This window comes from Ahaetulla prasina, chromosome 4 (assembly GCF_028640845.1).
Source record: "Ahaetulla prasina isolate Xishuangbanna chromosome 4, ASM2864084v1, whole genome shotgun sequence".
Lineage (NCBI taxonomy): Eukaryota > Metazoa > Chordata > Lepidosauria > Squamata > Colubridae > Ahaetulla > Ahaetulla prasina.
This window is the reverse complement of record NC_080542.1, coordinates 3,295,001-3,311,828: the sequence shown is the minus strand read 5'-3', so window position 1 is coordinate 3,311,828 and position 16,828 is coordinate 3,295,001. Positions and strand designations below refer to the sequence as shown.

The 16,828-nt window shown below is 48.6% G+C and overlaps 1 protein-coding gene across 1 annotated transcript in view; it reads left to right on the top strand.

The window, feature by feature from the left end:
• Window positions 1-12,118, top strand: part of LOC131196698 (hydroperoxide isomerase ALOXE3-like) — a 36,281-nt gene extending 24,163 nt beyond the window's left edge. Inside the window, exons 11-14 of the mRNA XM_058179833.1 lie at window positions 5,030-5,151; window positions 8,030-8,130; window positions 9,760-9,930; window positions 11,108-12,118. Coding sequence (XP_058035816.1) covers window positions 5,030-5,151; window positions 8,030-8,130; window positions 9,760-9,930; window positions 11,108-11,287 — 574 coding nt within the window. The 3' untranslated portion in view covers window positions 11,288-12,118. The remainder of the gene's footprint in view (window positions 1-5,029; window positions 5,152-8,029; window positions 8,131-9,759; window positions 9,931-11,107) is intronic.
• Window positions 12,119-16,828: the final 4,710 nt, after the last annotated feature.

Below are 16,828 nucleotides of genomic sequence, written 5' to 3'. Positions count from 1 at the left end.
GAGAGACAGAGACAGGGAGAGACAGAGAGAGAGACAGGGAGAGGGAGAGGGAGAGAGAGAGGAAGAAGGAATGAGACAGAGAGAGACAGAGAGAGAGACAGGGAGAGGGAGAGGGAGAGAGAGAGGAAGAAGGAATGAGACAGAGAGACAGAGACAGAGAGAGACAGAGAGAGAGAGACAGGGAGAGGGAGAGAGAGAGAGAGAGACAGAAAGAGGAGAGAGACAGGAGAGGAGAGAGACAGAGAAACAGAGAGACACACAGAGAGAGAAACAGGGAGAGGGAGACAGAGAGAGAGAGAGAGAGAGGCAGAGGCAGAGAGACAGAGACAGAGACAGGGAGAGAGGGAGGGAGAGGGAGGGAGGGAGAGAGAGAGAGAGACAGAGTCCAAGAGAGACCAAGAGAGTTGGACAGACAGACAGAGACAGAGAGAGAGAGAGAGACAGAGGGAGAGAGACAGAGACAGAGAGAAACCGAGAGAGGCCAAGAGAGAGAGAGAGAGAGAGAAAGAGACCAAGAGAGAGAGAGAGAGAGAGAGATGATAGGCAGACAGAGAGATACAGACTGACAGAAAGACCGATTATAGGTAAGAAAGAAAGAAAGAAAGATAGATAGATAGATAGATAGATAGATAGATAGATAGATAGTGATAATAATAACAACAACAACAACAACAACAACAACAACAACAACAACAACAACAACAGAATTGGAAGGGACCTTGGAGGTCTTCTAGTCCAACCCCCTGCCCAGGCAGGAAACCCTATACTATCTCAGTCAGATGGTTATCCAACATTTTCTTAAAAATTTCCAGTGTTGGAGCATTCACAACTTCTGCAGGCAAGTCGTTCCACTGATTAATTGTTCTAACTGTCGGATAGATGGATGGATGGATGATAGATCGATAGATTGGCAGGCAGGCAGAATGACTGACTGACTGACTGATAGATGTTTTAGCTTATCCTCTGTGCGTTGTTTAGCTGTGGGTGGAAAAATCTGAGCATTTGTAACCGCAGGAGGCTGCCTGGCTGCAAAGCCCTCGTTCCCCTGAACAAATCCCGCACGCCAAGGCTTGTCAAAATCCTGGACTGCCATCTCATCCCCTTTACAACCAGGTGTTGCGCACCTCCCAACCACAGTGCCGGGGCTGGGTGGGTGAGTGGGAAGCCGTGAGTTAAATCAGAGGGTGGGAAGGCCGTAACTTCCCAATCAAGTTGCCGTAATGTACTTTTGAGGCTCCGAAGGTGGTGAGCGCATTCCAGCCCAACGAGAATAATTCAAATTAGCCAAGGGCTCTGTGGCACCCAAGAAGGAAAGGAAGAGAAAGGATAATTTCACTGTCCACCCACTCATCCCTTGCCATGTTGGCCACTCTCATTCCCATTAAATCATGCCACGTTCCCTTTTGGAATAGACACGCAAGCGGCCAAAATTCAGGAGGAAGGGATAACAGAATAACAGACTTGGAAGGGGCCTCGGAGGTCTTCTAGTCCAACCCGCTGCTCGAGCAGGAGATCCGGTAACCTCTCAGACAAATGGTTGTCCAATCTCTTCTTGAAAACCTCCCGTGATGGCGCAATCAAAACTTCTGGTGGCAAGCTGTTCCACTGGTTAATTCTTCTCACAATTAGGAAGTTTCTCCTTAATTCCAGGTTGCTTCTCTCCTTTCTTTCTTTCTTTCTTTCTGTCTTTCTTTCTTTCTTTCTTTCTTTCTTTCTTTCTTTCTTTCTTTCTTTCTTTCTTCCTTCCTCCTTCCTTCCTTTTTTCTCTCTTTCTTTCTTCCTTCCTTCCTTTCTCTCTCTTTTTCTCCCTCTTTCTCTTTTCCTCCCTCCCTCCCTCCCTTTCCTTCTTTCTTTCTTTTTCTTTCTTTTCCTCTTCCTTCATCCCTCCCTCTTCCTTCCTTCCTTCCTTCCTTCCTTCTTTCTTTCTTTCTTTCTCTCTTTCTCTCTCTCTCTCTCTCCCTTCCTTCCTTCCTTCCTTCCTTCCTTCCTTCCTTCCTCCCTCCCTCCCTTCCTCCTTCCTTCCTTTTTTCTCTCTTTCTTCCTTCCTTCCTTTCTCTCTCTTTTTCTCCCTCTTTCTCTTTTCCTCCCTTCCTTTCTCCCTCCCTCCCTCTTTCCTTCCTTCCTTCTTTCTTTCTCTCTCTCTTCCTTCCTTCCTTCATCCCTCCTTCCTCCTTTCCTCTTCCTTCCACCTTCCTTCCTTTTTTCTCTCTTTCTTCCTTCCTTCCTTTCTCCCTCTCTTTCTCTCTCTTTCTCTTTTCCTTCCTTCCTCCCTCCCTTTCCTCTTCCTTCATCCCCCCTCTTCCTTCCTTCCTTCCTTCCTTCCTTCCTTCCTTCCTTCCTTCCTTCCTTCCTTCTTTCTTTCTTTCTTTCTTTCTTTCTTTCTTAATAATAATCAAAATACAGCTGGAAGGGGCCTCAGAGGTCTTCTAGTCCAACCCGCTGCTCGAGCAGAAGACCCCATACCCTTTCAGACGAATGGTTATCCAATCTCTTCTTTAAAACCTCCAGTGATGAAGCCCCTCCCCCAACTTCTGGTGGCAAGCTGTTCCCCTGGTTAATTCTTCTCACTGTTGAGACCGTTCTCCTTAGTCCTTGATGGGTTCTAGCCTGGCGTGCAAGAACCTTCCATTGAGATCGAAAAACCTGAAGTCTCCACGGAGCTTCACCACTGCCGACCCCCAAACACCTCTTCTCTTCCCCACTTTGGTGGTTGTTGTTGTGTGGTTTTTTTGTGTGCAAACGTGGATCCCCCCACAAAGACACCCCCACTCAGTTACCCCAAGTGAGATGTTTACGGTGGTCCCTGACCGACCGACTTTTAACTGACGCTAAGTCCTCGGGGGGGCGGAGACGTTTGTTAAACGTCAGCCCTGCAAGGACAACCAGACGCAGAAACAGCGGCTACAACTACTTTGATCTAAATTGTGGTAATTCAGCATAGCAGCCCCGTTCTGAATCAAAATAGTTCTATTTCTAAGAGGTGTCTATTTCGCAGGCTGGTCCGGAAACAAATTGTACCGAACGAGGACGGTTCAAGGGAATCAACTATTCTTCCCCGAGGATTTGGGGCGGGAGGTGTTCATTGTGGAAGTCACGTCTTCGTTTTCCAGATACGGTCCTGCAAATTCAGCCCAATGGATTCCTTGGAGCCACAACTTCGCTCCCCCTCTTTAATTAGCAAAGCTCATGATTAAGAAAACACCTGGCAAGCTAAAAAAAATAATAATTATAATAATCCCAAACAGATAAACCGGTTTAGAAGACTTTCAGATACTGGTGGTTTTTTTGGTTGGTTTTTTTTCTGGGTCAGAAGTTTTCTTGGCCAAGTGTCATTTCCTGGGAAGGTGTCTTAGATGCCTCCTTCAGAATTCTTGGCCTCGTGGTAGTCTCTCCTTCCCTTTCTCTTCTTGTTTAGAAGACTTTCAGATACTCTGTGTGTGTGTGTGTGTGTGTGTGTGTGTGTGTGTGTGTGTGTGTGTGTTTGTGAGCTGAGAGGTCCCAAAGGTGCTTTTTTTCCAAGAGGCCACTGGACTCTCTTTGGATTTTTCCTTGAAGACCTTTCGCTTCTCATCCAAGAAAGCTTCATCAGTTCTCCTTCAGAAGCAAAGGCGATCAGTTCTTCAGAACTGAAGAAGCTTCTTGGATGAGAAGTGACACCTCTTCAAGGAAAAACAAAGCCCGGTTGCCTCTTGAAAAAGCACGTGTGGGGCAACCATGACCTGGACACAGGGTTGGGCGTGGCCATGGTGGGCGTGGCCTATTTGGCCTCCTGCACCATGGTGGGGGCAGCATTTTTGCCTTCCTAAGGCTCCGGAGGCTTTCCTCAAGCCTCCGGGAGAACGAAAACAGCCTCCCCCAGGCTCCGGAGGCTGGAAACGGACCCATTTCTGCATTTCTGGTACTACTGGTAGGCCCCATTTTTCACCCTCCCAGAACCTCTGCGTGGGCCCTGCACTTAACCTGGCATCCAAAACGGGCCGTGTGGAGACTCCTGGGAGGGGCTGGGTCAGTCACTCCTTGCTGTCAGGAAATGGTTATTTGTCTAACTAGTTGGCCAGGCAATATATAAACTAACTATGTATGTTTGTAAGAAAGGCATGATATTGCTTTAAGGCTGTGCTGCATCATTGCAAGCATCCTGATTGGTTGAGCTCTGCAGCCAATGTATAAAAGGACTACTAAATTATGGCTTGTGGGGAATCTACAGGGACGCTACAGCATTGTAAGCTGGTGACATGCTGCAACTGTATATTTGAGCTTTATGATTGTTGCTTGATCATGGCTAGTTACTGATTCCTCAAGATACTGACTGTTGTGAATTGAACTGTGTTTTGCCGAACTGAAAGAAGACCTTGTTTGTTGTGCAAGTCTACGTTGGTAAGAAGACGTGATATTTGCAACATCCCTGACTGACTGGCTTTATATGTGTGTGACCTGGAATTGTTTTTGGACTATGATTTTGCCTTTTCCCTAAAAGTAAAGGAATATCAAACCCCAGTTTGTCTACATGTGACTGTTATTGTATACAACCAGTCTCAGTCGTTTTCATGCATAGGGTACTCTGCTCAACAGTCCACAACCTTGGTTGTGAACCCAGATTACCCTTAACACTTGCAACTATCGATTCAACGAACCAAATTACAATTAATATCCGGTTCATCCAAACCGGACCGAACCAAGTGAATCCCATCCCTGCCTGGATGATTGAGGATCTCCATAGACATTTAGTGTGGTCAGAAGGTTTTTCCACAAATTCTCATTTTTTGGAAAGCTCTGCCGGATGCCTCCTTCACGATTCTTGGGTCTCGTGGACCTTCCCTTCCTCTGGAAGTTCTCCCCTCTCTTTGCAATGTTCTCAGAGGACAGAACATCAGAAATGAAGTTTGGAGGAACTCCATTTTACATTGTAAAGTCCAAAGTGGCAAGGATACATCTGTCCATTTTCTGTTCTTCGGGCTGCGGTCAGAACTCCGAGGACTTCTGGGATTTAGGGCCACAAATAACTCCATTTTGCTTCGGTGATTTTCAGATTCGTCTCCGGCACTGTTGAATTCTACTACAAATCCGATGACGCCGTCAAGGAGGACCCTGAGCTACAAGCCTGGATTCATGAGATCTTCACAGAAGCTTTCTTGAGTAGGGAATCGTCAGGTAAGGTTTTTGCCACCAAGGCGTCCCCATCCCGGTCTCTCTTGAGGACCTCTCTGAATTCCTCAGCTAGAAGATCGAATCCACATAGACGGAACCAAGTTGGTTTCCTCCACACCCTTTCTCAGGGGTGGGCTTCAAAAATGTTAGCAAGGGATTCTCTGCCTGGTTGCTGATGGGAATGGCTATGGTGGGCGTGGCCTAGTCAGCCTCCTGCACCACCGGGGGGGGGGCGTTTTTGCTCTCCCTGGGCTTCAGAGGCTTTCCTCGAGCCTCCGGGAGGGCGAAACAGCCTCCCCAGGCCCTGGAGGCCCTCTAGAGGCCAGAAGGCCTGTTTCTCGCCTTCCCCGAGCATCCACGCACACCCTGCACTTACCTGCATCCAAAACGAGCTGCGTGGGGACTCCTGGGAGGGGAGGAGAGGAGTGGGAGGGGCCACAGTGGGCGTGGCCTAGTAAGCCTCCTGCACCATGGTGGGGAGGGGGTGTTTTTGCCCTCCTCGGGCTTCGGAGCCTTTTCTCAAGCCTCCGGGAGAGCGAAAACGGCCTACCCAGGCTCCGTTGGCCCTCTGGAGGCCAGAAGGCCTGTTTTTCCACTCTCCCCAAGTATCCGTGCGTGCCCTGCACTACCTGCATCCAAAATGGGCTGCGTGGGGGACTCCTGGGAGGGGAGGGGAGGGGTGGGCGGGACCAGCCAGGAGTGGGATTTGGGGGTTCTCCGCACTGCACAGAATCTTAGCTTCTCCCAAACCCCTGCGACCCCTCGGCAGCCAACCCCTGCCATTTCTACTTGGAAATGGGTTTCAAAACGGTCCTCCGTTGAACATACTAAATAACCGTCTGGAAGGAAGCGCACCATCCACGTCGATGCTCCTAATGCTTTCTGCTAAAAGACCTTGGCTTGACTAACCTTGGTGGTACATCCACCAGAGATCGATGTCTCCTTTCTTCCTTCCTTGACCCAAATTCCTGGGTTGTTTTTTTTTTTTTGCATTTATATCCCGCCCTTCTCCGAAGACGCAGGGCGGCTTACACTATGTCAAGCAATAGTCTTCATCCATTTGTATATTATATACAAAGTCAGCTTGTTGCCCCCAACAATCTGGGTCCCCATTTTACCTACCTTAGAAAGGATGGAAGGCTGAGTCAACCTTGGGCCTGGTGGGACTTGAACCTGCAGTAATTGCAAGCAGCTGTGTTAATAACAGACTGTCTTAGCAGTCTGAGCCACCAGAGGCTCAGAAATGGAAATTACAATGGACAAACCAAGCTGAATAATACATCCCTTGGCTGGACATGGGCCAGAAGTAGATATATGGTCCACCATGCCTGAAGTTCTCAGCGATGCAGACGTTCGATGACATTATGTCCAGTAGTGACATTCACATTTTTTTCCCTACCGGTTCTGTGGCCGTGGCTTGGTGGGGGGGGTGTCCTGTGACCGAGTGGGCGTGGCCAACTAGATGACACTCATGGCCATGCCCACTCAGTCACATGACCCCCCCCCAACAAGCCACACCCACAGAACCCGGTAGGGAAAAAATGTGTGTATGAGCACGAGAAGGGCTCATAGTGAATGCTGTGGCAGAGTGAAGCCGGATTTTTCTCCCTCCATTCATACACAGCAGAGCAGCTGCTCCCTTTATGGTCTCCCCTGGCCCTCACTTTCCCGGGGACCACCTTAGAGGGACAGGCTGCAGCAGCCGGAAGAGGTGAGTGGCAACCGGGCGAGTGGGTGGGGGTAGGCGGGACCAACCAAGGGTGATTTTTACCGGTTTGGCGAACTGATTCAAATCGTCCCTACCGGTTCGCCTGAGCCGGTTTGATCCGGTCGAATTTCACCCCTGATTTTGTCCCTATGTGTAGTGGTGTTATTCAGATGGTTCAGACAGGTTTGGACAACCTGGTAGTGGTGACCTGCGGGTGGGGGGCCCACCCACCTGCCCGGCACTATGCCGTCCTATTTAGCCACATTTTCTAAGCGTGCAAGCCACGCACACGAGCAAAGCACATGTGAAGAAGGCTGGTCGCATGCACGGAAGGTATTGTGTCTGGACCTCCCGAGCAGAGCCCCCTGGCAGAAAGTGACTCGGAAAGTGAGGGGGAAGGGCCATCAGGACTTACCTCGGGAGCACCGGCTTCCCTGGCTCAGCTCCAGGAGCCAGAGGCAGGCCAGGTGGAGGAGGTAACGAGGCCTCCGTCCCCTGACTCTTTCCCCCCCCAGGCCACGCCTCCAGACCCGGCTGATGGCAATCAGGCCTGGCTGGACCCTAGGTTTCGTAGGCAGGAGAGGCGGGAACAACAGAAGCAGGGGTGGGGCAGGCCTAGGAAGTGCTGAGTCATGGAGCCACACCCCACAGGATATAAAAGCAGCAAGGGCTGCTATGCCACTTCGTGGCAAACAAATCAACTGCTTAACTAGAGCTGAAGTACTGTTTGTTCCTGGTTGACTCATCGGCATCAAGAGAGATAACAGAGACACTTGGCAGACGCTCGCTAGTTTGCTGCCAGAGCTGATAGTTGCCGGCTAATTAGGTCATCACTCGGACTGAGGCGAGGGGGACAGAATAGTTGCGCAGCAAGCCGGTGGTAAAATTATGCGAAACCCACCTCCGCCCATGTGCAACCTTTTACGAGATTTCCACGCTCTCCCCTCGGAGTGAGGGAAATCATCTCTTTTTTACACTGTGCGGTTGGTTCTTGGGCTGTGTTTTCAACTACCTTGCGTATACACATGTAAGGCGCAAGTGTGAGCAAAGTGCATGCACGAAAGTTCAGGTGCATGCGCAGAAGCGAGCATGTGTACGCAGGGCGAACCGGCGGTAACAAAATGTGAAACCCATCATTGGTCAATACCCATCGTCCTGTCCGTCCCCCGACAGGTGTTCCATCCACCTTCGACAGCAAAGCTGAGTTGATCAAATTCCTCACCATGGTCATCTTCAACTGCTCTGCACGGCATTCAGCGGTCAACAGTGGACAGGTAGGAGATTCCTCCGGCGGGCGGCTGGGTTTTCTTCTTCTAATGTTCATCCTTCGTCCCTGGGACTAAGCAAGATCTGCAAGACTTGTTTCCCCAACGCTGGGACCTTTCCGACGTGTGGACTTCAACTCCCAGGAGTTGACGTCCACGCATCTTAAAGTTACAGCTACTGAGTGTCCGTCAACATCAACATCAAAAAGAGAAAGAGGTTTCTGTTTTGCGACGTCCCCTTCCTGCACATTGCGGGATGGCAGGAAGTTCTAAATATTGCACTAGACGGTGTCTTAGTATCACAAATACAACTCCACAGTAGATTCACACTGGGCTTCGGGGGTTGTTGTTTGGAAAAGAACCAAAACAACAACAACAACAAACCCTTGTCTGACAAAACACATTTAATTTCCAAGCTGTTTTTCTGAGAACTGTTGAGGGCTGGGTGTGATTGTAGATTTGCATTCTGAAATGACTTAGCCTTGGATTAATGTCTTCACATCTGCTGGTGTCTAATCTTGGTCCAACCTTGCCTTCTAGCCTTAGTCTGATGGCTTCCTGCTGCATGAACTCCTTGGGGAAAACTTTGTCTGTCACATTGCGAGTTCCCCCATTCCGCTACTAGATCTTCTCCATTTGCCGTCATAATTTCTGTAGAACGTCTGTACAGATATTGGTGTGGTACCTTCCGTAGAACTTCTAACGTTGTGTTCCTTGTGTCTATTCTTCGTCCAACCTGAGTTTTGAGCTTCCTGTTGCTGATCTCCTTGGGGACAACCTTGTCTTTCACGTCGAATTCCCCCATTCCTGCCTTAGATCTTCTCCATTTGCTGGACACATAGCCAAGATATTGCCCTATGTTCTGTAGAACTTCTAATTTCGGGTTCCTTGGATCTATTCTTGGTCCAACCTTGGTTTTCAGCTTCCTGTTATTGATCTGCTTGTGGATAACCTTGTCTTTCAAGTTGAGTTCCCCCATTCTTATCTTACATATTCTCCATTTGCTGGACACACAGCCAAGATGACACCCTACCATCTGTAGAACTTCTAATTTCGGGTTCCTTGGGTCTACTGATGGTCCAACCTTGCCTTTCAACCTTAGTTTGATGGCTTCCTGCTGCTCCCTGATCTCCTTGGGGACAACCTTGTCTTTCACGTCGAATTCCCCCGTTCCTACCTTAGATCTTCTCCATTTGCTGGACACATAGCCAAGATACTGCCCTGTGTTCTGTAGAACTTCTAATTTCGGGTTCCTTGGATCTATTCTTGGTCCAACCTTGGTTTTCAGCTTCCTGTTATTGATCTACTTGTGGATAACCTTGTCTTTCAAGTTGAGTTCCCCCATTCTTATCTTACATCTTCTCCATTTGCTGGACACACAACCCAAATGACACCCTACCATCTGTAGAACTTCTAATTTCGGGTTCCTTGGGTCTACTGATGGTCCAACCTTGCCTTTCAACCTTAGTTTGATGGCTTCCTGCTCCTCCCTGATCTCCTTGGGGGACAACCTTTTTCTTCATGTCGAGTTTCCCCATACCTGCCTTAGATCTTCTCCATGTGCTGGACACAAAAGCCGAGATGCTTCCTTACCTTCTGTAGACCTTCTGATTTTGTGTTCCTTGTGTGTTGCAACAGTTTGACTTTGCCGCCTGGATGCCAAACACGCCGGCCACGTTGAGACAGCCTCCACCAACGGTCAAAGGCACAGCCTCCTTGAAAAGCATCTTAGAGACCTTCCCTGAAGTCAACTCCACCTGTGCCTTGTTGTCACTGCTATCCATCGTCAGCTATGAGCCAGGAGACCTGGTAAGTGGACCTAAGAGTCAAAAGCTGATAAAAAAGACAGAGAAAGTCAATAGAACGATGGACTTATGTCCAGGGGTGGGATTCAAAAATTTTAGCAACCGGTCCTCTGCCTGGTTGCTGGGCAGGTGGCCAGGTGGCCAACTGGACCTAGTGCACCATGGTGGGAGAAGTGTTTTCTCCCTACCCAAGCTCTGGAGGCTTTCCTTGAGCCTCCGGGTGGGCGAAATGGCCTCCCCAGGGCTCCAGAGGCCCACCAGAGGCCGGAAATGGACCTATTTCTGAACTTCTGGAACTTCCGGGAGGCCCATTTTTCATGCTCCCAGAGTCTCCACGCGGGCGTTGCACTTACCTAGCATCCAAATTGGGCCATGTGGAGACTCCTAGGAAGGGAGAGATGCGGGGGGGGGGGGGGCAGGACAGGGCCAGCCAGTCCTTGCAACTACCGGTTCAGTGAACCAGATGTAAAATTAGCATCCAGTTCGCCCGAACCAGTTCGAACCGGCTGAATCCCACCCCTGCTTATGTCCTCAAAAGTGTACCATTGATGTCCCATGAGTCCCCCTGAGCTTTGAGCACTGCGACTATCATCCATGAAGGTTTCCCAACATCACCCATTTTCCAGATGGATGGATTCTCTTCCCAGAATCCTTAGCAACATCTATTCTCCTGGCTGTGGAATTCTGGGAAAAGCCAATCTGCATCCGGTCATTTGCTAAGATTAGAAAAAATTAGTATCAATGAATACATTAACATATTTATCAGGTAGTGTTTATCGGCTGAAGAGGTTGTAAAAAAATGCTTTTAAAAGGCTCTGAGGATCCCAGCTGAGTCGCCTGATCTTCAAAGGCTTTTAAAAAAAAATTTTGCCTTTAAAAAAAAAAAAAGCATCGGACAATCAGGCAACTCAGCTGGGATCGTTAGAGCCTTTTAAAGGCATTTTTTTTACAACCTCTTCAGCCAAAGAAAAAAATGCTTTTAAAAGTAAAAAAAAACCCAACTCTGATGATCGCGCAGCTCAGCTGGGCATGGGAAGGGGGGCAGGGATTTTTGCTACCAGTTCTCCGAACCACCCGCCGCCATCGCTACCGGATCGGGCGATCCGGTCCAAACTGGGAGCATTTCACCCCTCGTTGCACCCCTCCGTAGCTGACGATCTCCACATTTTTCTCCTTTCCAGAGACCTCTGGGCCATTACCCCGAAGAGCATTTCACTGAGGAGATGCCCAAAAACCTCATTTCCGATTTCCAGAAAAGCCTGGCGGAAATTTCCGAAAAAATTGAAGAAAGGAACCAGGCGCTACCCATCGCCTACCACTATCTCAACCCTTCGCTGGTCCAAAACAGTGTCTCCATTTAATGGCCCAGCCACACACCCCGCCAAAGGCAGAAGAAGATGATAAGTTATTACCTTGAATTGGATAACGTTTTGACCATCTGGAAAAATCTGCTTTTCTGCCAAATAATAATAATAATAATAATAATAATAACAACAACAACAACAACAACAACAACAATAATAACAATAACAACAACAACAACAACAACAACAACAACAACAACAACAATAATAATAATAATAATAATAATAATAATAATAATAATAATAATAATAATAATAGGAGGAAGACTAGAGGGTGAGGGAAATTCAGCTATTTTTAGGTGGGACCTGCAAGGAGGGATGGATGGGTTGGTGCGAGAGCCAGAAGAGATTGCGAAAAATCCCCAAATTTTCTCCTTAAATAAGGAGAGGAAAAAGGATTGTATCCACTGAAGAAACAAACAAATGCATTTTGACTTCTGGAAACTCAGTCGGACTGGTTCTCTTTCTTTTCTTTTCTTTTCTTTCCCCCCCCCATCTTTAATGATAGTTGCCTGGTAGTTGCAAAGTTTAGACCATGAGGACTAGAAACACTAGCTTAGTCATCATATATAACGTCATGATCGCCCGGTAGCTGCAAAGTTTTTAGATCATGAGGACTAAACTAGAAACACTAGTTTAAACGAGTTTAGTCATCATAAATAACCAGAAGCGTCATGCTCGCCCGGTAGTTGCGAAATTTAGATCATGAGGACTAGAAACACAAGTTTAGTAATCCTAGATAACAAGAAGCGTCATTATCAGTAAATTATAAACGTATATAACAGTAAATTATATTCCACATTGTCTTGATGTCTGCATATTTATTTTCATCTAAGTGTTTTTTAACTTGGCCCCTTTAAGATGGGTGGACGTCAACTCCCAGAATTCCCCAGCCAGCTGTTGTTTTTTTCTCACTTTGCTGAAGTCAAGATATATTATGTCTACTGCATACCCACCATCCATTAAGAAAGTTACCCCACATGGCTGGCTGGGGAACTCTGGGAGTTGAAGTCCACATGTCTTAAAGCGACCATGGTTGGAGACCTCTGATTTAAGACTTGTGGACTTCAACTCCCAGAATTCCCCAGCCAGCTTCCCCCCCCCCCTTTGCTGAAGTCAAGATATATTACGTCTACTGCATTCCCACCATCTATGAAGAAAGCTACCCTATCAAAACATGCGATCCAGGTAGTCACATTTGTTCTTTTCCTAGCCCTACTGAATTTTTTTTAGTAAACCGTTGCTGGCTGGGGAATTCTGGGAGTTGAAGTCCGCTCGTGTTAAACGGGCCAACGCGGAGAATCGTTGTCCTAAGTTATGACTGGAAAAAGTAACATAAAAAGAGATCCGACTGGGACAAAAAAATTGTGAGCGGTGTTCTTTTTAGTTTTTTGCATCCTCCTTCAGAAGTGGGGGAGGGAAGAGATGGAGATAACAAAACCCTGTCATCTGTTTTTAATCCTGGAATGACTCCAGGTTTCCCAGGGCAATCCCGGGCGCTGTGAAATATGGGGAAAAAAAATACCTCGTGAAATCTTATTAAAATTGGATTATTCAGACGAAGGTCTGAAACTGGCCCCAGCTTCAGGCAGGGCTGAAAGTGGAGGAGGAATGACAAAAGATATAAGCCAGACGATCTCGTTTCTCTCATAAGTAGAAACGAGGTAGACGAGATGGAAAACACAACCAGATAAGATAATCCTCCTTGATTGTAAAGTGACGTTGACAGAGTCTTGAAAATCTGGAAGGATCGTTCTTCCCCGGTTTCTTTTACAGCCCGAGAAACTAGGGCAGGAGTCGGCAACCCGGGGGCTCTGGAGCCGCATGTGGCTCTTCCGTTCCCACTGCTGCGGCTCCCTGTCGCTCAATATGTGCGTCACAGCCGCCAATGTGCGACACCCGCCAGCATGCAAATTATTGAGCTTTTCGACTCCCGTGGATAAATCCAAGAAAAGAAAAGTTTCAGAAGAAAACAGGAACATTTAATTCAACTGCAAATGCTAGTTTTGTGGCCGCTCAGGAAATCCTCAGGCAGGCACAGGAAGGGGTTTTGTGGCTCCCGGTGTTTGCTTTTCTTTGGGAAACGGGTCCAAATGGGTCTTTGAGTGTTTAAGGTTGCCGACCTCTGAAAACTAGGGACAGTCTCATTGGTGAAGAGATGGCTCTGCGTACCACTTGCGGCACGCGTACCATAGGCGGGTATAGGATCTCCCGCTTGGGCAGGGGGTTGGACTAGAAGACCTCCGAGGTCCCTTCCAGCTTTATTCAGACTTGGATTCAGATCCTGTTGCATCCAGCGTGTTTTTAGCTGGCCCAACAACCCAAGAAGGAGAAATTCCGGCTCTGCGGATTATAGATTTGAGTAAGGAAGACATTTAATCCCTCTCTTATAATGATAAAAACTACAACCATTCTATAAAGCCGATAGGCCGGTGACCAGATACAAGGCAGTCGACAACTGAGGCCAAAATTCCCTTGGCGAAGCGAGACAGCTGCTAAGTGGGTCCCGCCCCATTTTACGACCTTCCTCCCCGCGGTTGTTAAGCAAATCACCGCGGCGGTTAAGTTCGCCGCGGGGTCGTTAGGTGAAGCGGGAATCCCCCTGGGCTTTGCTCGTCAGAAGTTCGCAAAAGGGGATCACGTGACCCTGGGACCAGAGCTTATTCAGCTGGTTTGGACCAGTTCGGGCAAACCGGTAGCGGAGATCGCAGATGGGCCCACCCTTCCCCCCCCGCCCCCGCTGTGGCGCCATGCCATCCTATTTAGCCACGGTTTTGCGACCAGCAAATGCAAAGAAGGCACGTGGATCAAGGATCAAGAGAATAGACTTAAACTTAGACCAGTGGTGAAATTCAATTTTTTTTTATTATGGGTTCTGTGGGCGTGGCTTGGTGGGCGGGGTGTGGCTTGGTGGGCGTCGCTTGGTGGGTGTGACAGGGGAAGGATGCTGCAAAATCCTCATTCTCTCCCCACTCCAGGGGAAGGATACTGCAAAATCTCCATTCCCTCCCCACTCCAGGGGAAGGATACTGCAAAATCTCCATTCCCTCCTGACTCCAGGGGAAGGATACTGCAAAATCTCCATTCCCTCCTGACTCCAGGAGAAGGATACTGCAAAATCCCCATTCCCTCCCGACTCCATGGGGAAGGATACTGCAAAATCCCCATTCCCTCCCCACTCCAGGGGAAGGATACTGCAAAATCTCCATTCCCTCCTGACTCCAGGAGAAGGATACTGCAAAATCCCCATTCCCTCCCGACTCCATGGGGAAGGATACTGCAAAATCCCCATTCCCTCCCCACTCCAGCAGAAGGATACTGCAAAATCTCCATTCCCTTCCCACTCCAGAGGAAGGATACTGCAAAATCTCCATTCCCTCCCCACTCCAGAGGAAGGATACTCCAAAATCCCCATTCCCACCTCACTCCAGGGGGAAGGATATTGCAAAATCTCCATTCCCTCCCCACTCCAGGGGAAGGATACTGCAAAATCTCCATTCCCTCCCCACTCCAGAGGAAGGATACTGCAAAATCCCTATTCCTCCCGACTCCATGGGAAGGATATTACAAAATCCCATTCCCATCCCATTCTTAAATTAATAAATTTAATTAATAAATTAAATTAATAAATTAATAAAATAAATTATGGGGCCAGCCAGAGGTTGTATTTGCGGTTCTCCGAACTGCTCAAAATTTCCACTGCTGCGGCTCCCTGTCGCTCAATATGTGCGTCACAGCCGCCAATGTGCGACACCCGCCAGCATGCAAATTATTGAGCTTTTTGACTCCCGGTAGGCCACCCGTGGATAAATCCAAGAAAAGAAAAGTTTCAGAAGAAAACAGGAACATTTAATTCAACTGCAAATGCTAGTTTTGCGGCCGCTCAGGAAATCGTCAGGCAGGCACAGGAAGGAGTTTTGTGGCTCCCGGTGTTTGCTTTTCTTTGGGAAACGGGTCCAAATGGGTCTTTGAGTGTTTAAGGTTGCCGACCTCTGAAAACTAGGGACAGTCTCATTGGTGAAGAGATGGCTCTGCGTGCCACTTGCGGCACGCGTGCCATAGGCGGGTATAGGATCTCCCGCTTGGGCAGGGGGTTGGACTAGAAGACCTCCGAGGTCCCTTCCAGCTTTATTCAGACTCGGATTCCGATCCTGTTGCATCCAGCGTGTTTTTAGCTGGCCCAACAACCCAAGAAGGAGAAATTCCGGCTCTGCGGATTATAGATTTGAGTAAGGAAGACATTTAATCCCTCTCTTATAATGATAAAAACTACAACCATTCTATAAAGCCGATAGGCCGGTGACCAGATACAAGACGAGTACGACAACTGAGGCCAAAATTCCCTTGGCGAAGCGAGACAGCTGCTAAGTGGGTCCCGCCCCATTTTACGACCTTCCTCCCCGCGGTTGTTAAGCAAATCACCGCGGCGGTTAAGTTCGCCGCGGGGTCGTTAGTTGAAGCGGGAATCCCCCTGGGCTTTGCTCGTCAGAAGTTCGCAAAAGGGGATCACGTGACCCTGGGACCAGAGCTTATTCAGCTGGTTTGGACCAGTTCGGGCAAACCGGTAGCGGAGATCGCAGATGGGCCCACCCTTCCCCCCCCCCGCCCCCACCGTGGCGCCATGCCATCCTATTTAGCCACATTTTTGCGACCAGCAAATGCAAAGAAGGCGCGTGGATCAAGGATCAAGAGAAAAGACTTAAACTTAGACCAGTGGTGAAATTCAATTTTTTTTTATTATGGGTTCTGTGGGCGTGGCTTGGTGGGCGGGGTGTGGCTTGGTGGGCGTCGCTTGGTGGGCGTGACAGGGGAAGGATGCTGCAAAATCCCCATTCTCTCCCCACTCCAGGGGGAAGGATATTGCAAAATCTCCATTCCCTCCCCACTCCAGGGGAAGGATACTGCAAAATCCCCATTCCCTCCCCACTCCAGGGGAAGGATACTGCAAAATCTCCATTCCCTCCTGACTCCAGGAGAAGGATACTGCAAAATCCCCATTCCCTCCCGACTCCATGGGGAAGGATACTGCAAAATCCCCATTCCCTCCCCACTCCAGGGGAAGGATACTGCAAAATCTCCATTCCCTCCTGACTCCAGGAGAAGGATACTGCAAAATCCCTATTCCCTCCCGACTCCATGGGGAAGGATACTGCAAAATCCCCATTCCCTCCCCACTCCAGCAGAAGGATACTGCAAAATCTCCATTCCCTTCCCACTCCAGAGGAAGGATACTGCAAAATCTCCATTCCCTCCCCACTCCAGAGGAAGGATACTCCAAAATCCCCATTCCCACCTCACTCCAGGGGGAAGGATATTGCAAAATCTCCATTCCCTCCCCACTCCAGGGGAAGGATACTGCAAAATCTCCATTCCCTCCCCACTCCAGAGGAAGGATACTGCAAAATCCCTATTCCCTCCCGACTCCATGGGGAAGGATATTACAAAATCCCGATTCCCATCCCATTCTTAAATTAATAAATTTAATTAATAAATTAAATTAATAAATTAATAAAATAAATTATGGGGCCAGCCAGAGGT